The sequence below is a fragment of the Panthera tigris genome, chromosome D1 (genome assembly GCF_018350195.1).
Source record: "Panthera tigris isolate Pti1 chromosome D1, P.tigris_Pti1_mat1.1, whole genome shotgun sequence".
Classification (NCBI taxonomy): domain Eukaryota; kingdom Metazoa; phylum Chordata; class Mammalia; order Carnivora; family Felidae; genus Panthera; species Panthera tigris.
In genome coordinates this window covers 14,584,450-14,608,531 of record NC_056669.1, presented here as the reverse complement: position 1 = coordinate 14,608,531, position 24,082 = coordinate 14,584,450, and the positions used below count along the sequence as shown (strand labels likewise).

At 57.1% G+C, this 24,082-nt stretch overlaps 4 protein-coding genes across 7 annotated transcripts in view; 3 read left to right on the top strand and 1 right to left on the bottom strand.

Moving 5' to 3' along the window:
• SIK3 (SIK family kinase 3) overlaps window positions 1-2,417 on the top strand; it is a 238,153-nt gene extending 235,736 nt beyond the window's left edge. For all 3 annotated transcript variants that reach the window (XM_042959566.1, XM_042959567.1, XM_042959565.1), the window contains 3 exons: window positions 268-400; window positions 1,311-1,481; window positions 2,200-2,417. In XM_042959566.1, the coding sequence (XP_042815500.1) occupies window positions 268-400; window positions 1,311-1,468 (291 nt within the window). In that variant the 3' untranslated portion in view covers window positions 1,469-1,481; window positions 2,200-2,417. The remainder of the gene's footprint in view (window positions 1-267; window positions 401-1,310; window positions 1,482-2,199) is intronic.
• A 6,814-nt stretch (window positions 2,418-9,231) lies between these two features.
• APOA1 (apolipoprotein A1) lies at window positions 9,232-11,250 on the top strand. The gene is made up of 4 exons (XM_015536764.2): window positions 9,232-9,305; window positions 9,490-9,552; window positions 9,748-9,901; window positions 10,565-11,250. The coding sequence occupies exons 2-4, from the start codon at window positions 9,510-9,512 to the stop codon at window positions 11,166-11,168; spliced, it is 801 nt and encodes a 266-aa protein (XP_015392250.2). The 5' UTR covers window positions 9,232-9,305; window positions 9,490-9,509; the 3' UTR covers window positions 11,169-11,250.
• A 2,378-nt stretch (window positions 11,251-13,628) lies between these two features.
• Window positions 13,629-16,093, bottom strand: APOC3 (apolipoprotein C3). Its single transcript, XM_015536784.2, has 4 exons — window positions 16,006-16,093; window positions 15,320-15,386; window positions 15,030-15,153; window positions 13,629-13,918 (listed from the first exon to the last, which is right to left on the bottom strand). The coding sequence occupies exons 2-4, from the start codon at window positions 15,372-15,374 to the stop codon at window positions 13,795-13,797; spliced, it is 303 nt and encodes a 100-aa protein (XP_015392270.1). The 5' UTR covers window positions 15,375-15,386; window positions 16,006-16,093; the 3' UTR covers window positions 13,629-13,794.
• A 2,259-nt stretch (window positions 16,094-18,352) lies between these two features.
• APOA4 (apolipoprotein A4) lies at window positions 18,353-24,082 on the top strand. 2 transcript variants are annotated; one of them, XM_042958198.1, is made up of 4 exons: window positions 18,353-18,368; window positions 21,503-21,585; window positions 21,951-22,077; window positions 22,866-24,082. In XM_042958198.1, the coding sequence occupies exons 2-4, from the start codon at window positions 21,537-21,539 to the stop codon at window positions 23,836-23,838; spliced, it is 1,149 nt and encodes a 382-aa protein (XP_042814132.1). In that variant the 5' UTR covers window positions 18,353-18,368; window positions 21,503-21,536; the 3' UTR covers window positions 23,839-24,082. The 2 variants fall into 2 exon arrangements, with proteins under 2 accessions (XP_042814132.1, XP_042814131.1); XM_042958197.1 differs by lacking the exon at window positions 18,353-18,368 and having other exon boundaries at window positions 21,446-21,585.

The following is a 24,082-nucleotide window of genomic DNA, read 5'->3' as shown; positions in this document are numbered from 1 at the left end:
TCAGAAATCTGGTTTTGGAAGACCGTGTGGTTGTCAAGGGCATGTGACCATCTGCTGAGGTTCACCATGCATCCCTCACCCCACCCACCCCACGGGGAAGGTGGGGCAGCTTCCCGCACTGTGACCGCCAGATGGCACAGCTCGGGAGCAGTGCCTGAGGCTGCCCTGCGCCTGGGCTCTTTTAGAGGGAACGGCTGTCACTAAGGGTCACCTGAGAGTGGCACGTTCTCTGGTATCCTGACTTCTTTTCCTAATTGTTTTCTGTAGGTGCAGCTGGATAACTTGCCGGGAATGAGTCTCGTGGCTGGAAAAGCACTTAGTTCCGCCCGGATGTCAGATGCGGTTCTCAGTCAGTCCTCGCTCATGGGGAGCCAGCAGTTTCAAGATGGGGAAAATGAAGGTGAGGGGCCTTATGCATGGGGCACCCTGGGGAAGTTTCTGGAGGCACCCCTCCCCTGCCATCTTCACTAGTGACTGTTCTCCTCTTCTGTATATAGGGTTCAGGGGAAGATGGGAAGCCATAGCTTCCCCGAGGGGTCTGGACACAAAAGCCTTCCCCACTTGTCTCCATCGAGAATGGGTATACAAAGAAGCAGGCCTTCTGGTTGAGGGCAGGGGTATCACGTTTGTCTTTGTAAAGCTTTGATAAGATACTGCTTTAACAACTATCTTTCTACCTCTGATTAGAGGGCATTGTATCCTAAGGGACTATGTCTGCCTCTTCTTAGAACCAGTAAAGGAAGGTATCATAACAGATAGAAGCGTAGGCTTTGGAATGGACAGGTCAGCAGTAAATCCTGGCTTTGCCCTTTACAGGTTCCACGGACAGGGCGCTTAACCTTTTGGAGCCTCAGGGTCCTCCTCTCTGAAGTGGCAGAAACAGTAGAGCCTATATCCTAGATTGTGCTGTGTGCTTAACGAGTTTACGGTGCTCAGAAAAATGCCTGGAGCACGAAGAGTGCCCAGTGACCCGTGCCCGCTAGCACTAAAATGGTCTCCTCCCTTGGAGAGCTAAGTCTTTCCGAGGGCACTGCATGCTGTCTTCGTCCACACTGGAGTAGCGATAGCGCTTGAGGTGGGAGACAGAAAGGGAATGGGGCCGAGTGGAGCCCTTAGTACGGGAAGAATCCTGGCCCGGCCCACAGCCTAGGACCTGCTGTGAGCTAGAATTCAGGGTGGGAGCCCCGCTCCAGGGTGCTCAGACTTCTCTTCCTGCCGCCACCCCCGCCACCTACCACCTCCCTGCCGCCCCCCTCCCCTGCCCCGCCCCAGCTCTCTGCTAAGCTCGCGTGTTCTTTCTGGTCTTGCAGAATGCAGGGAGAATCTAGTTGGTCACGAGCATCCGGACCTGGCTGACGGCAGCCAGCATTTAAATTCCTCTTGCTATCCATCCACGTGCATCACAGACATTCTGCTCAGCTACAAGCACCCCGAGGTCTCCTTCAGCATGGAGCAGGCAGGCGTGTAACAGGAAACGGAGAGTGAGTATCTCCCCGGCCAGGGCCAACCCAGCCCTTCGGCCGAGGGCCAGCCCCCGATCCTTCTGTGTGTGGTGGCCCGTGAACTAGGCCACCACTCCCCTCTCTGTCTTTGCATCTTCGTGTTCTGTCACGAAGCACTGTGCTGGTTGTTCCAGGGGGGGGCGGCGGGCAGGTGGGGAGCATACAGGAGAAATGCTGGCCATAGTCCCTTGGTTTACTTACGGGGGTAAGACGCGTGTGGAAGGTGCCGTAGCCTGCCCAGAGACAGGAAGTGAGCTGCGGCTTCGGAGGATGGGGCGCCTCTGGCCAGGGTAATAGGGGAAGGACAGTCCTGAACTCGGTCCTGAGGCAGGAACCCCGGCAAGAAAACCTGTCTAGCCATAAGTTTTCAAGGCCATACTGCAAGCGGAAGAATATTCCAGACAGCGGAGCTGTGTGCTCAGAGGCCAGTGGCAGAAAACAGGTAAACTGAGCAGCTGGGCTGGAGCAATGCCTACGTGTACATAGATAGTATTGCTTTTGTCTTGGAAAACTCTGACAGAAAACAGTGATGAAGGTTAAGCCGTCTGGCAAACCCGCCTTCGCGCCTCAGCATGGCAGACCCCTTAAACTACCTGAGGTAAAGGGAGCCAGTTGCGTTTCGTGAAAGTGTTCCAACGAATGTTTGAGCCTCTTGCTCCGAGCTGATTCTCCTGTGTGTGTGTCTGCTCTGTTGCAGGTTTGTGTACAGCTCGGGAGTGAAATGACTTCACACCAACAGTATCTCGCAGCATTGCGCCAAATTGCCATTGTGTTTCTGTCCACCTAGAGCGTCACGGCTCCTTCCCTCACTTTGGTTCATCAGTGTGCGGTTCTTTCGGGTTCTGAGGGGGTTTTGCCATGTTTGCTTGTATGACCGAGTCACCAAGGAAATAAACAGGATATTCGTGTTCGCCACCTTTTGTGAAAGTGTATTTGGTATATTTGAGTTGGAGGTTTGGTTTACTTTGTTTTTTTTTTGTTTTTGTTTTTGTTTTTTTTGATATATTTTCTTTCGGAGGTGATTTTCTTTCTTTTTTATTTGTTTCTCTCTTCTTGTTTTTTTCTTTTTTCCTTTCCTTTGCTGAGACAGAAGAACAAAGCAGTTAAAATTATAGAGGCCAGGAGACCCAGAGCCACTCCCCTGCCCTGCGTCCCCCCACAGAGCACCTCCGTTTCTCCATTTCCCTGCATTGCTTGTCCACAGGAGCAACTACTCACAGATAACATCCTCTGGATTCTTAGTGGCTGGGGAAAGGGAGAGAGGAAGGGGTGATGGCCCCTGGCGCTTTGGAAAACAGGAAGGAGAGCAAAAACCAACAAAACAGAACCGCCGAGTCTGGAACCTGGGAAGGTCTTGACCGCCCGGATCCCATGAAAAGCTTGTCTGGCCTGGCCAAGAGCGTATCGGAGCGTTAGTGTGGGGGCCGAGAGCGGCCTGGCCTGGAGGCGATGCCAGTTAGAGCATCTCCCTCCGTGTGAGCCTTCCCGCTGCGTAACCCAGCTCCCCTCTGACAACCTGGAAAGTTGGCTGCCTTTCCCGTCCCGCTGGTTCCACCCACAGACTGAACACCCAGCAGTGGTTCACTGTGCTTTTCGTGTCCCCTTTGCTTCTCACTTTATATTGTGCTGTACAAGGATTGTTTCTTCACACGCACACACGCTTGTTCCCTTCAGCCTCTGACACAGACAAAGAAGAACAGGAGGTTGCCTTCGGCCCCGCCTCTCTCCTAACCTTCTCCTCCTCCCTGGGCATCCTCAGCCCCTATTTTAATTCTTGATCATGTAGGAATTGTTTTGGGTAAATGTTGATATTATTGTTATTATTATTATTATTATTAATAAGTAAAAAAAAAAGGAATTTTTGTTTAAAAGAGACATGTTTAACCAGATTCTGTTCTATTTGAATTGTGACTTGCACCTTTTGTTCAAAGTGTTTTCTGTAGACCTTGTAATCGTGAGCAGCTCTCACTCGTGCCAGTGACAGGTGTAGTGGTCTCCTTCCCTCCCCCGGGGAGCGGTGCATATGCAGTAGCCACCGTTTGTCGTTCTCTCTGTGTTTCCTCACTGTTAGAAACCAAAGTCTTCTCTGCTGGCTGGGGGCTGACAGAGGATCTGATCTTCAAACCAAGAAAGACATGTTAAATGTTTTGACTCTCGATCCTTTTTCCTGGGAAAGGAGAATGAAGGGTCCCCAGGCCCCTCCCAGTCTTTCACCCTGAATTTGCACAGAAGAAAGCGGGTGCCCCGCATGGCCGTCCTGATGTTGCTGACAGGATTCCCGTGCGGCTCGTCCGTCTCACTGATACCGGCAGCTCAGCTCCTGGACCCGATGTCCCTCGAGTGGATTTCCGCACTGCGAGAGGGAGCCTTTCTTGGGATCCGTCCCGTGTTTGCACGGTCCCCAGTGTCCCCTCCGCTTGGTGAGGCCACTGACTCCTCGCCAGAAGGAGGCCGCCGAGAAGACCCGAACAGCCACCGTTGGACTTCTCTGGGCTCGTTCCAGCTCCCATGCCCCCAGCCGCCCCCTCACGCACGTGCTCGGCCTGGTGCGTTTACATGGGACTGTGCCGATGGAAGAGTAGGCTGCCGTCCTCCAGCAGCCAGCCAGGTGAAAGCCAGTGAGCCTACTGACCGTGCCATCCCGCGAACTACACTTGTAAAAGATCATCGCTTTGTATTGTAGTAACCAATAAGCGCAGTATATGTTGAATGTATATGAACGTAATTTCCTATTTCTGCTCTTTGAAAATGTCAGAAGTATTTTTTTCTTTCTCATTTATGTTGGACTAAAAATGGATTAAAAAGATCTCCAGACCCAAATTGTGGCAGTAAGACTTTTAGTCCTTTTCGTGACGGTGGTCGTGGGCAGCATACAGACTTATAACTTAATACCTTAGTTGGACGGTAGGGGATTGTGAAAATAAAAACCTGTTCATAATCTTATGTTGATAATGCTCCTTGCCTCGTGGTTCAGAGTCTAGCTGAGAGAAGCATCCAGGCGGGTGGAAGCTGGAACCCGGGAGGCTGAGGAAGCCTACAGAGCGCTGGGCGGAGCTTTGAGCAATCCATTATCTCACCCTGCCTGGTAAAGCTAGCATTCTCTAGAAGCCTGGACTCAGCCCACACTGTGTCCCCACTTGGACCCTGTCCCGTCAGAAGGGAGCATTTGAGTTTGCTGAGTCAGATGGAAAACCGATTCCTTGAGAGGGTGCTTTTAAGGCAGGGGAAGGAGGTTCTCAAAGACCTGGGGCCTTTCTGAGGTGACCCCAACCAGCCCAGTGATGTGACTGCCCCCGGTAAGTGTTAGGACACAAAGGGGACTTTTCCTATAGCTTTCCTCTTTTTTCACACCTGCATTCCAGAGGGCAGGGTGGAATTTCCAGCCTGGTCCCAGGCATGGCTAAGAGCTAGCTGGTTGAGGTTCTTCTGTGAGGAAAGATCACTGAAGCTGGAAATACGAAGCTTGTAGAAAGAAGAGTAGGAAGAGGGCATTTACGAAAGCTTTTGCACCCACAGTGCACGAGAAAGTCACTGTGGGACTGTTGGGAATGGAAAGAGCCTTCCAAGAAGGATCTTCTAGAAATCCTCTGAGTGTGTACACACGTGTGGAAGGCTTGAGGGAGGGTATCTGGAAGCACTCGGTGACCCACCCGGATGCCTTCCACATCTTGTAATGACCTTTGCAGTTGCGTCCCCGCCATGAAATCACCAGGGTGCCTTTGGGCCAGAGGTGCGATGAGCTTCCGGACGAAGTGGGCTGCTGCCCTCCTGGATAAAGACCAGAGATCTGAGCTCTAGAAAGCAGGAGCCGTGCCCACAGACCCTTCCTGGACTCTCCTTCTGACTTTGCGCCGTGCCCCACCCCACCCTAACCATGAGGCAGGGGTTCGGAGGGCTGGTGTGCCTGCCCCGGTGCCAGACCTCGGCCCCAGCCGCTCATACGTGAGCCACCTGCACCCTGGTCTCCTCCTGAGTAGGAGGGCAGGAAAGAATCGTGTGTGGGGGGTGACGGTGCCCTGCCCCGGGGCCTGGGTTGGGGCTCCGTCACCAGGAGCTGCGACAGAATTGCCAAAAAGGAATTACGGGCATGGGGGCTCCCTCCCCCCCCGCTCGGTCTGAACCATCCCAATCCCAAGTCTCTGGTCCTGACCTGCAGCACCGTCCTCTCTGTTCGAGCACAGGGCTGGATGCTCGGAAGTTACTCGTGCATTTCCTCCCAAGGCCCGCTCCTTCAGATGCCCCTTTACCATCCCGGGGACCCTTTACTGTGCCTGCTGTCACGCATCGAGTAAATGTTTGTTGAGTGTCTGTTATGTGCCAAGTCTAGCAGGGGACAGAGTCCTCCCAGTTCAGAGTGACCAGTACGACGTTGGGACACAAATTGTGAAATGAGTCGCTAATCATTCTGAGCAAAATCCACTCATGCAGCGAGTTAGCAGCACTCCCGGCTGGCCCCTTGGCGACACGCTCCACAAATGGTCACTCTGGAGGTGCCTGAGATCAAGGAAAAAGCACGCTGGGACTAAGGGCCTACATGGGTGGACCTTTACTACGCAGCTAGTGCAACCCGTGGGCACCTGATGCCTCCAGCAGGGACTGGCTGGACCCCTGTCTGACGCTGAGATGCAGAGGACTTGCTTCCTCTCCAGACTATGAGTAATGAGGGGCTTGGACTAGTTTGAGGCAAACCTCTTGCAATGAAATGGGGCAGACACACTAGTGAGCAAGGGCAGTAGAAAAGAAAACATCCCGCCTGTTAGGATGCCATCACCAGAACTCCCTAGCCCGACGCCTTGCGATCCCCGAGCTGGGAAACCGAGAAGCCCCTGATCAGAACACGAGGTGGCCAGCCAGGCCTCCTGAGTCCTGCTCCTGATGGCAGCAGACACCAATGGCTGGAAGCCACGGGCAGCTCTGAGCTGCCATCTACTGCTAGGCGAGACAACAGCGAAAATATCTGACTGCCCAGCCTTCCAGGGACGATCGTGAAGGTGCTTTGGCCACTGGCGAACTACACAAATGTTGGAATTCGGGGTAGCCATCATGAGCACTTAAGTAATAAACCAAAGAGAAGGGTGGAACAGTGGCAGGTAGCTTGAAGTCCAGCCCGTAAGCTTCTGAGTCCCCCACATGCTGGCTGGGGCGAGCTGCACGCCCAAAAAGAAAGGAGCCTCTCTTGGCCTGAGACACCAGGAACTGCCCCCAGGAGGGGACCAGCCTCCCCCCCCCCCCCCCCCCCCGCCCCGGTGATCTTTAAGCCTCGGGCGGAAAGCTGGGCTGGCCAAGTGGCAGCCCAGGCCAGCTGCTCAGTGAGACTACCTCCCTCTCTGCAGGGCCCCGTGGATCCCTGGGGCTGGGTCAGCGCAGGAACAGAGGCCCCACATCTCGGCACCCGCAGGTCAGAACCACACAGAGAAAATGTGAGTACTTGCCACTTCTGCTTCTGGAAGCCGAGGTCTTAGCTCCGGCCTGACCGTGCAAGTTGTGTTCTGTGGGAGCCAGGGGATAGAATGCCAGAAACTGGGATTCTGGGACACAGAACTGTTACTGAATGCCAGCTACCTTTCAGTTTTGCCACGGATGTTCCGATGTGGTGCTTAAGACAACACACATTTATTACCTGAGTACAGTTCTAGAGGTCAAAAGTCCCAAGTGGGTCAGACCAAGTTAAACTCCTGGTGTCAGCAAAGGCTGTAAGGGAAAATATGTTTCTTCTTCCAGCTTCTGGAGGCCACCCACATTCCTTGGCTTGCAGCCCCCTTGCAGCAGTCACATCGCTCTGACTTGCGCTCCTGTCCTCTCTCTTCTGACTGCTTCTCCTACCTCCCTCCTGTATATTTAAGGACGCTTTTACTGATATTGGGCACACCTGGATAATCCAGGAAAACCACCCACCTCAAGGTCCTTATAATCACATCTACACGGCCCCTTTTACCATGTAAGAGTTACAGGCTCCAGGGATGAGGACCTGAACATCACTGGCGGGGGTGGGGGGGGGGGTGGGGGAGAGGGGGTTGGGGGCATTATCCTGCCTGCCAGACATACTCCGCATACTGTGACTCCAGGAGATGGCATGTCCCATCGTTTTCTTCATTCAGCAGATAAGGGACTGAGGTGTGCCGAGGTTGTATAAGTTGCCCGGGGTCACACAGCTAACTCGTGGCAGAGCTGGGACTCCAACCTGGGGCTGTCCAGCTCCAAGCCGCCTTGTCTGAGGTGAAGGGCAGGAGACCCGCTACAGTGGCAGAGGCTTGGGGGCCCCGAAGCTCCGGGACCCGGCCAACAGCAGCACCAGGCAGGTGTTTAGAGTAATTTAGGGAGTGTCCTGGGTAGATGGTGCAGGGCACATTTCCATCCTGGGTCTACATCCAGAGAGAGCTGGGTGCGAAGTCCAGTCCTGCCTCTAATTTGCTGAGAGACCAGATACCTAGGGCAAATTCGTTCTACTCTCTCCAACTTCCTCATGTGTGAGATGGCAGGGAGGAGAGAGCCTGGAGGGGTTGATCCCAGTGGCCCTCTCAGCTTGGGTCCCGCACAGGCTCTATGACTCAGGGCCCATCGTCGGTGACCTGGTGTTGGAGGTCCCGGGCCTCCCGAGAGGACCCGTGGAGGACACTGCTGCCAATGCCAGTGAGCACACAGTTTGCATTCACAGGACTCCCCCGGGGTCCTCCGACGACCCCGGCCATTTCTGTCTCCATTTTACTGAGAGGAAACCGAGGCTCAGAGAGATTACATAACTGGCTTGCGATCCTTCTCCAGGATTTTGCATGTTGGAGGAGGAAGGAAGTGAGAAACCAGGTCTCCTGCCGCCTCCTACTCCAGAGGTCTTTCCCCCTGCACCGGTGACCCCTGAAGGCTGGTATCCATTCTCACCGTGTGTGATAGAACATAAGCTTGAACAACGCAAAGATATATATGGATTCAATTTAAGAGACTGTCCTTGGTTCTGACATTATGTCCTTTTGTGGGCTGTTAAAAAAAAAAATCATTTCTTTTTTGCAGAGCTGGTCCTGGTAGACGGGGGTCTGGGTGGGTGGCTAGGGCAGTGGGTAACGTTTTTACATGACAAAAATCAAGAGCTGGCAACTCGCAGTTGGTCTCTAGAACTCATTTTGAAATGCCAGGGCTTCAAAATCTCAGTCTGGGAGCCACTGAGCCCTCCCTCTACACTCTCCCCAGGCCACTCCCTGGCTCCACGGGTCCCCTTAGGCTAAGGGTTTGGGAGGTCTGGAAGAGCCTGGAGAGAGGTATGCTGACCTGCTGGGACAAAATAGAAAACAGGGTGTTGGTGGGAAGACCGTCTGCTGCCTTTGCAGGGGAAGGGCAGGGCGGGTGCAAAATAATCTCCTTGGAATGCAAGGGGACGGTGGGGAGGGCATCTCCTGAGTGGAGGAGTCCCGGCCATCCCTGGCCAGCTGGTGTCTCTTGCCTCCTTCCCTCCTCTCCCCGGCTGCACTGGCACGACAGACACTGGAGGACACATATCCCCCTCCCCCTCAGGAGAAGGGATGGGTCCAGATGACCCCGACCCTGAGGACCTGCGAGCCTGCAACCACCCTGTGGCCCCCGCCTGAACCCTTGATCCCTGGCCCTGCAGCCCCCGCAGCTTCCTGTTTGCCCACTCTATTTGTCCGGCCCCAGGGACAGAGCTGATCCTTGAACTCTAAGTTCCACATCGCCAGGACCAGTGAGCAGCAGCAAGGCCTGGGCTGGGCTTATCAGCCTCCCAGCCCAGCCCCTGCCTGGAGACATAAATAGGCTAGGAGAGCTGGCAGCTCAGAGACGGCTGGAGCCCTTGAGGTAAGTGCTGCCATCTGAGGCTCGGGGGTCCTGGCTCCAGAGTGTCCCCATGCTGGGACTCTGGGTTCTGAGACCCTCTCCCACTCTGTCCTGCCCCCACCCCTGGCTAAAATGAGCGGGAGAGCACTGGGCTCCTCCACGCTAGAGGCCTGCCCCGCTCAGCCGGGACCCTCTTCTCCTCCAGGTCACCCACGTCCCTTCAGGATGAAAGCCGTGGTGCTGACCTTGGCCGTGCTCTTCCTCACGGGTAGGTACCCCGTGCCCCCCAACTTAGGAAGCCAGCCTTTGGCAGAGGGCCCTTCTCCCTAAGTCCCTGTGGGCCACCCTCCTGGGCACAGGGAGCAGGATTTCTCACCCCCTCTTCCCTGCCTCCAAGCCTGGCATTTCAGCGCCGATCCTGGTCCAGAGCAGGCCTGATCTGGGTCTCCCCTCTCACCCGCAGGGAGCCAGGCTCGGCATTTCTGGCAGCAAGATGACCCCCAGTCACCTTGGGATCGAGTGAAGGATTTAGTTACCGTGTACGTGGATGCAGTCAAAGACGGCGGCAGAGAGTATGTGGCCCAGTTTGAAGCCTCCGCCTTGGGAAAACAGCTGAAGTAAGGACCCAGCCTGGGGCCACGGGCAGGGGCAGGGGTTGCGCTTTCTGGGGGACAGAGAGGCCTGTGGGAAGATGTAGCCACAATGGCCGGATCACCTATTTCATGGGCCCCATAGAAGGCATGGAACACAGGAATGGGATCCCCCAAATGACCGTCATCTCAGAACTCATTTTAGGGAGAATAATATGTGGTAGTGCCGTAGCAAGGGGCAGATCTGTGCTGCCGGCTCAGCAATCACAGCGCCTTTTGCCTGCAAGTGTAACCCAGCCCCTTCCCGTTCTTAGCTACCTGCCCCGCTCCTGCCCAGCAACAGGGGTGGCCGTCTTCAGAGACGACGACGGCCTGGGAGTGTGGAGACGAGGTCCTTGGGGCCCAGCTTTGGGGCCAGGCAAGACTGGGCAGCAAGCCCGGCTTGGCTTCGTCTCTTACTAACTCCTCAGTCCATCAGTACAACGGGACGCGACGGCGATGGGAGCACGGCGGGCTGCCGTGGCGGGGACCGTGTGTAGGGCAAGCTAGGCTGGGCTCTGGCCCCCGGGCTGCGGTACGTCGACAGGTGCCGCTCAGGGCTCACCGCAGGCGGCCCCGGGGCTGGCCCCGGGGTGCCCCGGCAGGGAGGCCACCCCTGAGCCCCTCGCTCTCCCCGCCCCACCCCTTCAGCCTGAAACTCCTAGACAACTGGGACACCTTGGGCAGCACGATCACCAAGCTGCGCGAGCAGATCGGCCCGGTCACCCAGGAGTTCTGGGATAACCTGGAGAAGGAGACGGAGGTGCTGAGGCAGGAGATGAGCAAGGATCTGGAGGAGGTGAAGCAGAAGGTGCAGCCCTACCTGGACGACTTCCAGAAAAAGTGGCAAGAGGAGGTGGAGCTGTACCGCCAGAAGGTGGCGCCGCTGGGCACGGAGCTGCGCGAGGGCGCGCGCCAGAAGCTGCAGGAGCTGCACGAGAAGCTGAGCCCGCTGGGCGAGGAGCTGCGCGACCGCGCGCGCACCCACGTGGACGCGCTGCGCGCGCAGCTGGCCCCCTACAGCGACGAGCTGCGCGAGCGCCTGGCCGCGCGGCTGCAGGCGCTCAAGGAGAGCGGCGGCGCCAGCCTGGCCGAGTACCACGCCAAGGCCAGCGAGCACCTGAGCGCGCTCAGCGAGAAGGCCAAGCCCGCGCTGGAGGACCTCCGCCAGGGCCTGCTGCCCGTGCTGGAGAGCTTCAAGGTCGGCTTAATGGCCATCGTCGACGAGGCCACCAAGAAGCTGAACGCTCAGTGACGCGCCCGGGACCAGAGGGGGGCCGCCTCGGGCTCCCCTGGCCTTCGATCGGGTTCTTAGAATAAACGTTTTCAAAGCGGGACGCCCGTGTTGGGCCGCGTTGTTTTGTTTTGTTTTTGTGTTTGTTGAGGCTTCGGTTGTGACTTTTAAACAATAAAATGTGCTCCAAAAAACTATAAATTCTTTTTTGGGGGGAGACTGGGAACGGGGTGCGGGCGGCGGAGGGGACGTCACCGCGCCAGGGCCTCTGACCAGGGGACAGGGAGCCGGAGCCCATCAGCTCGGAACCTGGGCCCCTCAGGGTCCTCATGCGAGGACCCGGCCGCTAGGAGTGAGGTAGTGGATGGAGTCCCCTTCCCGAGGAGGCCCAAACAGAGAGGAAATCATAGAGGACCAGGCAAGGTGACAGACAATCCAACGCGGAGTAACCTGAAAACTCCTCATGCGAGAAGAACCGCAGCCCTGTTGGAGGAGGGTCAGGAAACAGGGCGGGCTTTGCTGGGAGAAGTGGGCTCCGGCTGGGTGGGGAGTGTCACCCCTCCCCCCCTCCCCCCCCCCACACAGGCCAGGCCAGGAGCCCCGCCAGCACTCTGGCTCCAGGTGGGCTGGGGTGGGCCTCAAGGAGCCCCTGGGGCTGGAAGGATTAGGGACGAGCTCAAACGAAGAGCTTAGCCTCTGCTCCTTCCTTCTTGATGAATTCCAAAAAAACGAGGAAACAGACGCTTCCCTTTTCTTTTTTTCACAAGGGCAGCATGCCACTCCTCAGGGTCCCGCCCTTTCCAGAAGCAGCGGATGTTTCCTCCGGCACAGCTGTGTAAACCAGCCCTCCCCCCCGCGGGGCTCCAAGCCTGGGTCAGAACAATAACCCCCACCTGATTACAGGTAATTAGCCCACTTTTATTTCTAAGATGCATTCACATCCGTCATCTCACTGCATCCTCCCCCAAATCCTGGGTAGACCGCCGCTACATCCATGATACTGATGACAAAGCTGAACCCGGAAGTCACAGGCCAGGGCTGAAGAGCTGGATGGGTTCGGTAGCCCTTTTCAGACGCATTCTGGGTCGTTTTTTAAAAAAGCGTGTGGTCAGGCACTCGAGTTCACACGGCTGTGCACAGGCGCATGCACGTTCGTTCTCAAGCGCACACTCCTATGCGCAGCCGGCCCCCTCTTCACACTCAGGTACTTACCCCCATGTGCGTGCCCAGATTCACAGATCAGAGATCTGGGCAGTGCCCTGATGGAACTTTCCCTGCCGTCTCCCCACGGGGCCTTTTGCCCCCTGCCTCTCCCCCCATCTCCAGCACGTCTTGCAAACTTCTGGATAAAGCAGTGGGCTTTTTAGTTCCTAGCCATCAAGAGCCATAATAGGTGTCAAGCCCAGATCTGGGTGAGAACACTTTCCAGGTGTGGGTGCTGGGATCCCTGGCCCGGTTGGGCCAGAAGAAAAGCCCAGGTGGATTTCCAAAGGGAGAGCAGATGTCTCCACACGGGGCCGGAGGTGCTGATGTCAGCCAGATGTGCCAAGGAGCCCCCTGACACCCAGCGTAGGAGTAACGAAGTGTTTTTCTGTGTCAGCTGAGCAGAATATGAGCAGCTGATCTGAGCTTCAGGTCCAGCTCTGCCATTTGCTGATTCTGTGACATTGGGCAAGTGCCTTCACCTTTCTGAACCTCGGTTTTTTCCTTGGAAGAGCGAGGGCCTGCCCAAGTAGTCTGTGGTTCTGGGACTCCCTGACGTGAACAAGGGAAACAGCCTCTGTTGGGTAACTTTGGGTTCCTTCTTAGTTCCTGAGACGCTGGATTCCCCCGGCTCCAATTCTGGTCCCAAGGGGAAATCAGCTCAGCCTAGAGCAACAAGGATGACCATTTACAAGGTACTTTGATGTGCCAGGTGCTCTGCGCAGCCTCATTCATCCATTCAACAAATCTACAGTGGAGGTGGCGTTGTTGCACCCACTTAACAGGTAAGAAACTAAGGCTGATATAAAATGATGGCCCCCAAACCACAGCCTAGTTGTATCTTATTCCAGCCGCTCCCCATCAGCCTCCTTCCCTCAAGTGTGGCTGAGAGGGCCAGGCGGCCTGGGTGGTGCGAGTCAGCTCCACAGAGCTCCACAGACAGCAGTGACAGCTCTGATGACGGATGGCACAAAGATGCCAGGCACCGTGCCTGGCACAGATCACACACTCAAGTCATGTTGTACAGCATCTGACAGTTTATCAAAGTGTTGTCGGATCTCTTACCCCGTCTTCTCCTCCACACAAGCCTGTGGAAGCAGAGTTCTCCTGCCTCCGTGTGATGAGGAAACTTGGGCCCAGACACCACCCGACTGCTAACGGGTGCGTAGGGCACTGGCCCCGGGCCGGCTGAGTGGGACGCAGCCCAGCGCCCACCCACAGAAGAGCCCTGGCCCATTTCCACGCCCGAACACACATGGCATGCGTGGGACGTCCCACTCGCGGCAGCTTCTCATCCAGTTTTATTGGCAGGGCAGGAGGCTTGGGGGTGGGCCAGGTCTGGGGTGGGGCGGAAGGTGAGAATGCCGTCACTTTCAAGCGACTTTTGGGATGGCCCAAGGAGCCAGCGGGCTGGGTGGGCAGGAAGACGTGGTGCGTCAAGGTCTCACTTGGCTTCAGAGGCTGGCGTCGGTGTGACGGCAAAGGTCGAATCCCAGAACCCAGAGAACTTGCCCGTAAGCGTGCTCCAGTAGTCTTTCAGGGAGCTGAAGCGGCCGGTCACCCAGTCCCTGAGGGTTAAATCAGTAAGGGGAAGCAATGGAAGTGGGGGTAAGAGCTCACGTGAAGGCGGCGGGGCCCCTGCCGTATCCCCACTGCCTCTCCACCCTCCCTCTCAACCTCCTGCAGCAACGCCCCTGACACCTCAGGCCAAGACCCTTTCTGCTGTCACCTCAGGCAGAAGAGATGCTGGGGGGGGGGGATGGGACCCTAGCACAGGTCCAGCTTGTTTCTCCGGGGTGGGGCAGACCTCCGTGTCACCATGGGTCTGAGGCCAGCTGGAGGGGAGTGGTTGAGTGGGAGATTTGTAAAGCCTGGGCTGTCATTCTGTTCGAGGCAACTGATGCCCTCCAGGGTTGTACACCCTGGTGGCTCTGAGTGGGGTGGGGCAGAGGGAAGCAGTCTCCCTTTTGGAAAATCCTCAGAGGATGAATTAGCTGTGTGATCTGGGCGGCGGGGGGGCGGAGGGTGGGGGCGGTTCCCTTAACCTCTCTGAGCCTCCATTTTCTCATGTGCAAAATGGCACAAACAATACCCACTCCACAGCCGGTTCTGAGGACCATGAAATTCAGTGAGCGCCTCGGCTATGTGAATGCTGGCCAATTCGCAGTGGAGGTGCAGAAGGGAGCAGGGGAGAAGAGAGGACTAGAAGGCAGGGCAGGATGGGAGAGGAAGCACAGACTTGTTGACATGGGCCCCAAGTCTTGGCACAAGGCAGAAAGACACACACACACACACACACACACACACACACACACACACCAGGCTGAAAATTGGATTGAGTGGGACCTCCCAGCCAACCTCCACCAGAAAAAGGGAGTGGGAGCAAGAGCTAACAGGGCCTTCCTTAGAGCCGTGCAGAGAGCCTGGAGAAGGGAGGGCCCACAAAGGGAGAAGAGGCCAGGAGGAGATGAGGGGAAGGAAGGCTACAGCCCGCCTCCATCTCTCCAGCCCGAGAAAGCCCCGTGAGGGCCCCGTTCCACAGACCAGAGCATGGAGGCTCCGAGAGGCACAGGTCCCGGTGGGTGTGGGCAAGCCACGGCCCCACTGCCCGGGCTCTGCTGAGTCAGAGGCGGGAGGGAGCCCAGAGCCGGCGCCGAGCACCGAGACGTGAGGGTGTACCTGGCCTGCTGGGCCACCGGGAACTCCCGCATGGTGGTCAGCGTGTCCTGGGCGGTCTTGGTGGCATGCTGGACGTAACCCTGCATAAGGCCCAGAAGGGAGGGGTCCTCCCCCTCTGTAGCTCCTGCCGGGAGAGCGGGGTGGAGTGAGATAGACTGGCCTCCGGGGAGCCCTTCGCCTCCGCCCAGCCACCGGCCAGGGTGTGGGATACTCAAGCCATTCCCAGGTCCTCCAGGCAGACGGCTGCCCGCCCCTCCCTATCCCTAGCCCTGTCCCCAAGAGCTGCTTACGGGCAGAGGCCAGGAGCACCAGGAGGGCAGTGACGAGAAGGACCCGGGACTGCATGGCACCTCTGTCCTGCAGGGAAGTGTCTTGAGAGGGGTACCCCAAGCCCCCCACCTCTGGTCCTCCCTGGAGAGGTGGTGTGGCCCCTGCCGTGGATCCCGAGCTGGGTCAAGCCAGGAGGAGAGAGGGCCTGGTGCCAGCTAACACGGCAGGCGAAGGGCTTCCAGCCAGAGGCCTCGGGCAGAGCCAGGCTGGGAGAGAGCGCGGGGCCAAGGGCCGGAGCAGAAAACCCACCAGACCAGGAATCAAGGCACCCGGGTTCCGGCCTGGTTCCTGCCACTAACACGTTGTGTGACTTGGGGTAGATTCCTGTCCCTCTCTGGGCCTCGGTTTTTCTGTCTGGGGTAGGACTGGGGTCTAAGGCTTCTTCCAGTCCTAAACACAGAGTGAGGGAACGTGCACGGATTTGGAGCCAGTTCCGGTCGTGCTGTGAGCCCTGCCTTCCATGAGCCTCGGTATCCCCCGGTGTGCAACTGGAGGTGCTGGCCGCTTCTCTAGCCCCGGGGCTTCCTTGGCTCCAGTAAGCTCTTCTCCAGTTTGTGCTGGCCGCTCTGGGCAGGGACCGTCCTCTGCCCCTCGCCATCCTGCCTCTCCTTTCTCCCTCACCCTCCTCCTCCCCAGGGGGCATTACCTGGAGCAGCGGTTTCTTGGGATGAACTGAGCAGGCAGACCTGAGGGTTCTGACCTGGTTTATATTGTCTCCAGGACAGCGGGCACAGAGGGCCCAGTAAGCTGGGCAAAGGTCACCTGCTGATCAGTCTAGACCAGGGCCCGAGGCAGGGTGCCCAGACGCAGCCAGGTCTGCTGGGAGAGTTGGGAAATCTCCAGGTGCCGCGGTGACCACACTGGTCTCCTGCCACCCCTGCAGCCCAGAGGGGCTCAGGGACTAGGTATACCCCATTTCCTCCAAGTGGCCTGGCTCCCCAGGGAGAGGTAGGGGAAAGGCATTAGGGGAGAAGCCAGGGGTCTCTGGGCCACCTTCGCACATGCCTTTCAGGTCCCTCCCTGCACCCTGCCCCCTGGGCCCTGGAAACAGCCTGGAAGGGGTGGGGGCTGGATTGAGAAGGTGATGGGCTTCTTCAGGCTTGAGAACAACTCAGTATTGGGGTGGGGTGTCGGGAGTGAAGTCACCGAAGACCTATGGGCAGAGGCTTGTGTGGGGAGGGGAGACACAGTTGACTCCACACAGCCCCCTCCCCTGCATCGACGTCTCTTCTCCAGGAGCCTCTCCAGCTGAGCCCAGGGCAGGGGGTGGTGGGAGAACAGCACAGGCTGCTCTGAGCCCAAGGCCTTTCCCCCCCTCCTCCTCCCCTTGCCCTCTGGACCCACTGATAACATTTCCTGGGGCAGGAGCTGGGGTTCCAGGCTTGGGCCTTCCCCAGACAGCGACAACTGGGATTGATTGCCAGCGCTGAGCACCTCTCACCTCGGGCCTTGGTTTCCTCAGCTTTGAAATGGCAGCCCTCGGAGCCCCCTGGCTGGGAGGGGAGCTGGAACGAACCGAGGTTGTGGTGAGGCCAGTCCGGTGGGGAGAGGGGACAGAGGAGCTCTGCAGGGGCTGTCCAGGAGAGGACTCGGGCTTACCTTCCTCGGGGTAAGGTGGTCCTGGGCCCGCAACAGGAGCCATAACCTGGATAGCAGGATCAGGGAGGCTAATAAGACTTTGAAGCCAAGAAATCCCAGGTTCAAACGATGCCTGTGACTCTTAAGTCATATGACCCAGGAACGGAGACCTAATACCTCAGAGCCTCAATTTGCTCCTCTTGTAAAAGGGGATAGAATGCTGATATGCCAAGAGTTGTGGTACAAAGTAAATGAGGCATGTACAAAGCAACTGGTTCATGGAACAGGCTTGATAAATCTCTTTCTTCCTCCCAAACACCTTGTCTATCCCTAGACAGCATAGTCTGAAGGCAGGAGGAAATAGGGCTTTTGAAAGCAGGCAGCCATCTTCTCAGGAAGAAGCAACTAACTCCACGGTGTGAAATCAGAGGCCTGAGAAAGAGGCCTGGCTCCACCCTCAGAATTCTTTGTTTGCTAAGACTTGACCTTTCTCCATTAGAAGTTCACTCCTTTGACTTAGATCTTGTATTCTGTTAAAATGCAAATAGATTTCTATGAAGTAGATATTAACGATGCCATTTGGTAGATGAGAGACCTAGGGCTCGAAGGGGTAGAGATGTCCCCGAGTACATACAGCACATCACTGGTAGAGCCGGAAACCAGAATCCGGGTCTTCAAATACCAATACTGGTAGTAGGCAGCTTGGAGCGATGAGACCCTTGGAGATTTATCATTCACTCAGACCTTAGAGTAAATCAGTTTCAGATCTCTTCCTGAGCACAGATTTTGGTGATGGGGTGGGGAGGAAAGGAAGCTGATCAGGTTGCTGAAGGATCTGCGCACCAGGGAGGGTAGAGAGCAACTTGTGCCCCTGTCACTCTTCTGTTCTGGCCTGTCCCTCGGCCCCGGAGGTGAAGGCCACAGTGGGAATCCAGGTTCCAGGCTGGGTCAGAGTACAAAGTCCTCGGTCCCTGGGCCTGCTAGAATGGGCTGGCTGGATCCCTTGGCCCTGGACCCTCCAACTCTCTTTCGCTGTGTGTGGAGGGTCTGGAGGAACCTGTCCTCTCTCTCACATGTAGCAATGGGCCCCCTGAGGCCAGGGAGGTCAGAAGATGGGGGCAGAGAGACCCAGCAGGGTCGTGCTGAGCTGGGCAGAGAACCCAGGTGTGTGGGCCCATGCAGCAGGGGTGTGGCATGCCATGAGTCCTGGGACTTTTCCTCTTTCAAAGGGCTAGGCACAATTGAGTGCCCTCCTGACAGCTCTGGCTTGGGTCTCAGTAGGGCTCTCTCGGGAGGGGCCCTCTCAGGGGCCAGCCTAAGCTGCCTCTCTCTCCTTTCTCTCTCTCTCTCCATCCCACGCTGGCTCCCCTGGGATGAGGTGGCTGCTCTGGGCCTGGCCCGCAGACTGGCTGTAAGGAGTCACCAGTGGTGGTAAGGAGGGGATGGGAGGGAGGCTTGAGCAGCTGGGGCCAAAACTGGTCCTCTAGGGCTAGGCTGACTCCTCACTAGCTTCCTTGCGTCTGGGCGAGGCTTAGCACAGAAGCCTCTGTGATCCATGCCCCTGCCATTAGGCTGGATGGGGAGCCCCGATTCAGCACTGCCAGCCAGAGGATCTGGTTCCCCATGCCTCTCCATGCGGGAAGTTCCTCCTATTATCCCACCCAGATCCTTCCTGTAACAACAACAGGAGCTACCCCTCTTTAATTCTGCCCTGGGAAGAGGGCCAGAGTGGAGCATCTGTGGGGAATATGTCCATGTGACTTGCCTGTCTCTGGCTGGTCTTGAGCTCTCCCCTCCTGGCTCTGAGCTCTGGGCTGACCCCTGGTTTTGTCCCTGTGGGGTGGACAGGAGGGTGGCTGTAATGCTGGACTTTCAACCTCATTGTATTACCAACCATTAGGGCCGTCTGTTGCACACACAAGGAGAGCGAGGCTCAGAGAGGCACATGATTTGCCCAGCATCACATGGGCCCCCTGTGTCCACCAATGGGGCCGTCTCTTGTCTCATAGGGTCAGGTCCTGCAGGAGAGGCCAGCATCTGTGCCCAAAGAGAACCAGAGGCCCAGCCGGAGGCCGAGCCTGCGGCTCGAATGCTGTAAGACTGGACACTCGTTCTTCCCCTGTTCCCGGTGCAAATCTGTTTACAGACTGATACAAAACGTGCCCACTGACTTGGGGAAACATATGCATTCAGTAATGGCATCCACCCACGACATGTCAGGAAGCAGCACACCCCCCTCGTGGTTGTGGCTGCTCGCACAGGCCGGCACCGGTCCCTTAGCGAGATGCCTTAGCTTTGTGCCCACAGACAGCTGAAGTATTTGCACACTTATGTGAATCTGTGCACGTCCTGGCAGGTGCTCTCAGACATGCTCAGCGGGGTACAGACACTCCCAGTGTGTGTACGCCCAGGCAAGTGAGACAGGACCTGTCACATGCTGGTGGCACCTGTTGTTCACACTCCAAGTCCAAGAGGTCAGGCTGCAGCTGAGATGTTCTTGGTGACTCATTGCTCTTTTCATCTCTGGCCCCGGGGGAAGGGATGGGGACACTGAGCACTGACCTTTGCACCCACCCGAGACTGGACTGTGCCTGACTGGGGAGCAGGAACAGGAGCGATAGGCCAGTGTGGCAGGGAGGTAAGGCTTGCAGGGTGAAATGTGGCTAGTGCTGTTCCTAGACACTGTTCCCAGCGTGACACAGACTGTCTCACTGATTCCTCATTATTCTACGCCCAGCTGAGGCAGCTGAGACTCAGAGAGATTAGGAGATTTTCCCGAGGTCACGTGGACAGTAAGTGGGGAGCCCAGACGCAAACCCATGGAGTCCGACTCCAGAATCTGAGCCCTTCACAACTACCGCGAGATAGGGGCAGCTGTCCAGGAAGGCGGGGCTCCCTGAGACTGGAGGCGACCATGGGCAGTATGGGGACACGGCAGGGCGCAAGAGGCTGAAAGGCCTTAGCTGTCTTTAATCCCATGAGACATCAAGCCACTTCTGGAGTATGAAAAATGGAGGCCCGATAAATCAGGGTTAACACAACTGTGGGCTGTCGTGATGGCGGGTGGCCAGGAGTCCACCCGCGTGTCGGGCCCTGTGCTCTCGGATCAGAGCCAACAGTGCAGTGGGAATGAGTTTCCTCTCACGGTCACTGCAGGTGGCATGGTCTAGCAGAGGGGCCCATGCAGAGCAGGCCGCGTTGTCTTCTTGGTGGATGGCTTTCTGTAATCGTGTGTATGACCTCATTGTAGAGAACGATAGAAGTCTCCTAGAAGACCTCCTGCCCCCATCCCCCGGCCCCCAGTGAGAAGTCCCCTAAGAGGTCAGGTCCTGAGATTCAGCACAGGCTGACTGCTCCCACCCAGGGAGTGTGGCTAAGCTTGGGAGCCATTCCCCCTGCATCGTACCCCACCCTGGTGATCCCTAGAGGGCTGGGCCTGACTCTGCCCTCTCTCTGGAGGGATGAGCATTCTACTGGACCCCCTGCCAGGGCCCCAATCAGGAAAACAAGGTTATTATTAATAACAACAACAATGACTGTGTAGTGCTTATTCTGAGCCAGGCGCTACACCCATTGCACGAGCAACAGCTCATTTATTATGCCCAGCAACTCCGTGTCCAAAGGAGAAACTGAGGCTCAGAATTTGGCCAAGTTGAGTCACTAGGCCAAGGTGGCACAGCTGGGCAGCAGCGGGACATGAAGCACACTTAAAATCAACCCCTTCAAGGGGTGCCTGGGTGGCTCAGTTGGTTGGGCGTCTGACTTCAGCTTAGATCATGACCTCGCGGTTTGTGAGTTTGAGCCCTGCATTGGGCTCTGCGCTGACAGCTCAGAGCCTGGATCCTGCTTCAGATTCTGTGTCTCCCTCTCTGTCTGCCCTTCCCCTGTTCGTGTTCTCTCTCTCTCTCTCTCTCCCTCAAAAATGAATTAAAAAAAATTTTTTTTTATTAACCCTTTCAATATGGGGTTCTGCCCACTCCACCGACCTGCCCACTCGCCCTCCTCCTGGGCGCACCTTGACCAGAGCTCTGGATCTTAGCTTGCTGTCCCTGTGACCCTGGATGTCCTAGTCTAGTGTCTGGTGCTCTGAGATGGAGTCAGTTTGGGAAATGTGTGGGGCGGGGGGGACTCTTTCCCCTGAGGCAGACAGAGGAGGTGTGAACTTTACTCCCCAAACCTGGCTCAGATCCAGAATTGTCAGCAGGGCCCCTGGGGCATCAGTCCCTCCCTGGCTCGGGGGTTCCCTGGGCCTCTTGCCTCCCACAGCTCATGGCTCCCCACCCTCCCTTCATACTGGGTGGGGCATGAGGACAGAACAGCTTCTTCTGACTGCTGCCCAAGCCTCAGTCCACTGTCAGCTTCCACGTTGTCTTAGAGTCACAAAAGTCCAAGAGGCTTCCTGGGAATGTGTCATCTTCCAGCGTGGAGTCACATGGGGGAGGGAGGCGGGGAGGGCAGGCTGGTGGGAGTTTAAATGGCTGGCTGGCTCCGAGCTTTGGTCAGTTCGGACAGCAGCACAGGTGGAGCTGCCTGAGAGCCTCTCCCGTTGCGCCGTCTGATTCCAGAAAGGATCCAGTGCAGCCCGGCGAGAAGCCCAGGATGTTCCTGAGGGCTGTGGTCCTGACCCTGGCCCTAGTGGCTGTCACCGGTGAGTAGGAGCTTCCTCTGGATGGGGCTCTTGGGCAGGACCCTCTGCCACATCGAGTGGGCAGGATGGAGAGTCTGAGGCCCAGGCAACAGGACGGTTCCAAAGGCCTGTCATCCCCCAGTTGGACACAGAAGGCTGCCCACTTGCCACTCGGTTCACAGGAGGGCTGGCCTATTGAGAATGTTCTGCCCGCTGGCGTGAGTGCCAGCCCAGTTTCTAACTTCCCAGCTTCTAACTAGGGAAGCACAGAGGAGGAGATCAGCGGTCAGGCTCCCCCACCATCAGCTGGTCTGCAGCTCAGGGCTGGTGCAGAGGGGCAAGGAAGGAGATAGATCCTCATGAATCACTGTCTGCTTCCTGCCCAGGTGCCCGGGCTGAGGTCAGTCCCGACCAGGTGGCCACCGTGGTGTGGGACTACTTCAGTCAGCTGAGCAACAATGCCAAGGAAGCCGTGGAACATCTCCAGCAGTCTGAGCTCACCCAGCAGCTCAAGTAAGAAAGACACGACTTGCGGGGTGGGGCTTCTTAAAGGCCATGCAATGCGGCAGCCAAGGGCTGAGCTCAGAGGCAGGAGACCTGGGCTTAGGATGCCCACTGCCCTGCCACTAACTCACCCAGTGGCCCTGAGATCTCTGGATCTGGGATCCACATGCAGACAGGGGGTTGGACTGATAATCCCTAAGGAATCTTCTGCTTTAACCTTCTAGACTGTGCCAAATGGCCACGTCTTAGCATTGAGATGCATGGAAGAAAGGGAGGGAGGGAGATGTCACGGGAGCTGGGTCCTAACACATTCCAGAAAGACGGGCCCCTGGGACATCATGGGAAGGGACGTGGGGATCTCTGGGGAGCCTGTGAGGACAGGCACGTGCAGGGAAACCAGTATTTTGAATCCGTAAAAGACACTGGAAGGGGTCCAGAGCCTAACATCCTATCAATGAATGTGATCTATGTCACAGTGCGCCTGTGCTGGGAAGGACTTCAAAGTCTGCCCTTTCTAGTTCACAGATAGGGAGGGGAAAGCAAACCCCTGGAGGTCACATGATAGGTGGGTATTGTGACTGAAGGTCAGGGGGAGACTCAGAGATAAAAGGTAATAACTTAGTCTATTGCATCCACCCTCTCAAACCATGGTCTACCGCAGGGAAGGCCACAGAGCCGAGCTGGGTGAACTCAGTACCCTTGAACACTCACCTGTCTTAGGCAGGTATATAAGGAGACAAGGTCCTGGCACGGAATGCCAAGTGTAACGGTGGCCCTCTTGTGTCCTTCCTGTGTAGTGCCCTCTTCCAGGACAAGCTCGGGCAAGTGAACACCTATGCGGATAACCTGCAGAAGAAGCTCGTGCCCTTCGCCACTGAGCTGCACGAACGCCTGACCAAAGACTCCGAGAAGCTGAAGGAGGAGATTCGGAAGGAGCTGGAGGAGCTGCGGGCACGGCTGCTGCCCCACGCCAACGAGGTGAGCCAGAAAATCGGGGACAATGTGCGCGAGCTGCAGCAGCGCCTGGGGCCCTACGCGGACGAGCTGCGCACCCAGGTCAACACTCACGCCGAGCACCTGCGGCGCCACCTGACGTCCCACGCGCAGCGCATGGAGACCGTGCTGCGCGAGAACGTGGGCAACCTGCAGTCCTCACTGACGCCCTACGCAGATGAGTTCAAGGCCAAGATCGACCAGAACATAGAAGAGCTCAAGGGGCATCTCACGCCCTACGCCGATGAGCTCAAGGTCAAGATCGACCAGAACGTGGAAGAGCTGCGCCGCAGCCTGGCTCCCTACGCGCAGGACGTCCAGGAGAAGCTCAACCACCAGCTCGAGGGGCTGGCCTTCCAGATGAAGAAGAATGCCGAGGAGCTGAAGGCCAAGATCACGGCCAATGCCGAGGAGCTGCGGCAGAGGCTGGCGCCGGTGGCCGAGGACGTGCGCGGCAAGCTGAGGGACAACGCCAAGGGACTGCAGGAGTCGCTGGCCCAGCTCAACAGCCACCTGGACCGGCAGGTGGAGGAGTTCCGCCGCAACATGGGGCCCTACGGCGACACCTTCAACAGAGCCCTGGTGCAGCAGTTGGAGGAGCTCAGGCAGAAGCTGGGCCCCTACGCAGGCGGGATGGAAGACCACCTGAGCTTCCTGGAGAAGGACCTGAGAGACAAGGTCAACTCTTTCTTCAGCACCCTCAAGGAGAAGGAGAACCAGGACATGCCTCTGGCCCTCCCCGAGCAGGAGCGGGCGCCAGGCCCTTTGGAGAGCTGAGCTGTCCCTGGTGCTCCCCTGCTACCAGGAACACCTGCCCTGCCCGGCCACCGGTCTGTCTGTCTGTCCCAAGGCAGTTCTTGTACAAGCTTGAGGACACACGTCCAGTGGAAAAAGACACTACCTCTCGCTACTCAATAAAGCTGCTGAGAAACTAGTCCAGTCTGGTCGCAGCGTGTCTTCTCGGCGTTGGTGGGCCTGAGCTGGGCGAAAATCACGGCTTGGCAAAGCTTGGCGGGGGCCG

Bases quoted from the DNA above. Each gene is read 5' to 3' on its own strand.
- APOA1 (XM_015536764.2), top strand. From the start codon at position 9,510: ATGAAAGCCGTGGTGCTGACCTTGGCCGTGCTCTTCCTCACGG. The intron at 9,553-9,747 runs GTAGGTACCCCG...TCTCACCCGCAG, and splicing joins GGCCGTGCTCTTCCTCACGG to GGAGCCAGGCTCGGCATTTC. The intron at 9,902-10,564 runs GTAAGGACCCAG...CCACCCCTTCAG, and splicing joins GCCTTGGGAAAACAGCTGAA to CCTGAAACTCCTAGACAACT.
- APOC3 (XM_015536784.2), bottom strand. From the start codon at position 15,374: ATGCAGTCCCGGGTCCTTCTCGTCACTGCCCTCCTGGTGCTCCTGGCC. The intron at 15,154-15,319 runs GTAAGCAGCTCT...CTCTCCCGGCAG, and splicing joins GGTGCTCCTGGCCTCTGCCC to GAGCTACAGAGGGGGAGGAC. The intron at 13,919-15,029 runs GTACACCCTCAC...TTTAACCCTCAG, and splicing joins CCGGTGGCCCAGCAGGCCAG to GGACTGGGTGACCGGCCGCT.
- APOA4 (XM_042958198.1), top strand. From the start codon at position 21,537: ATGTTCCTGAGGGCTGTGGTCCTGACCCTGGCCCTAGTGGCTGTCACC. The intron at 21,586-21,950 runs GTGAGTAGGAGC...CTTCCTGCCCAG, and splicing joins GGCCCTAGTGGCTGTCACCG to GTGCCCGGGCTGAGGTCAGT. The intron at 22,078-22,865 runs GTAAGAAAGACA...CTTCCTGTGTAG, and splicing joins GAGCTCACCCAGCAGCTCAA to TGCCCTCTTCCAGGACAAGC.